General features: G+C 59.6%; 1 protein-coding gene across 1 annotated transcript in view; it reads right to left on the reverse strand.

Moving 5' to 3' along the window:
* TIPRL (TOR signaling pathway regulator) overlaps positions 1 to 632 on the reverse strand; it is a 9,871-nt gene extending 9,239 nt beyond the window's left edge. The window contains exon 1 of the mRNA XM_009891647.1: positions 346 to 632. Coding sequence (XP_009889949.1) covers positions 346 to 632 — 287 coding nt within the window. The remainder of the gene's footprint in view (positions 1 to 345) is intronic.
* Between the last annotated feature and the right edge of the window lie 369 nt (positions 633 to 1,001).

Consider the following 1,001-nt stretch of genomic DNA (forward strand, 5'->3'; position numbering starts at 1 on the left):
GGCACGTCCCTGCCCCATGGCAGGGCTCCTGCGGTGGGGCTGCTGGGGGGATGTGTGGGAGGGGTAACGGGGAGCTCTGCGGCCCTGGTGCTCCTGGGCCGTATTCAGCAAGCGCCACCGAGCTCCAGCATACAGACGCCTTGTGCTGCTGCAGGTATTACACGCGTAGGTGCGTGCGTATGTGTGGAATCCCCTGTGCTGATTGGGTATCTGAATGCTTTCCAAAGGTGATGTTTATAAAAAAATGAAAAAAAAAAAAAAGAAGTTAAAATGTGGTGGCGTGTTAAGCTTAAAATTATGTAGAAAAGCATCGGTAGAACGGGTTGAGCATGACCCCTAATTCACCCTTCCAGCAGCGATGGCTGGGCGCTTGTGCTGCCTTTGCGTGCCGTCGGACAGACGGACGGATGGACCGACTCCCCAGGGTGCGGCGTGTGGTCCGGCTCCTCACCACAGCGCCGGGGCCAGCCGAAACACCGGCCAGGGCAAGGTGACACCCGTGTCGTGAAAATTTCCGTCTCTTCCACATCACGGAGAGCATCCAAACCAGCATGCTCCTGTCGGAGCCCTCGTCCCCTGCGCTTAATGGCATTGCGGGGAAGCCGGGAGTTAGGGATGCACAAGCGTGTCATTTATGTATCCTTCACCCTTTATACTGCGCCCACCTTCAGGTGTGTGTGTGGAAAAACATCCCTCCCAAAATCCACTCTGCGTTACTTTTAATAGCAGTTTGGGGTGTGGGAAGCCTAGCCATTAGGATCTGCCCGTCTCTGCCACCGACGGCGCCGTGTGCCGGGGCGAGTGGCTTCACCTGATCTGTGTGAAAATGGATTCCCCTCCCTTGGACTGGGTTCCTGCGTTTCCCGCGGAGGAGGGCTGCCAGGAGCCAGCTCCGCCGTGCCTCGGGGTGGAGGCTGTGCCCCGTCCGCCTCTTCAGCCCGCTCACGGCGGGACCCGGCCCGGCCGGGGGAGCCCTCTGCCCGGGCCGGCTGTGCTGAGGG

Source organism: Charadrius vociferus, unplaced genomic scaffold (genome assembly GCF_000708025.1).
Source record: "Charadrius vociferus isolate BGI_N301 unplaced genomic scaffold, ASM70802v2 scaffold329, whole genome shotgun sequence".
NCBI lineage: Eukaryota > Metazoa > Chordata > Aves > Charadriiformes > Charadriidae > Charadrius > Charadrius vociferus.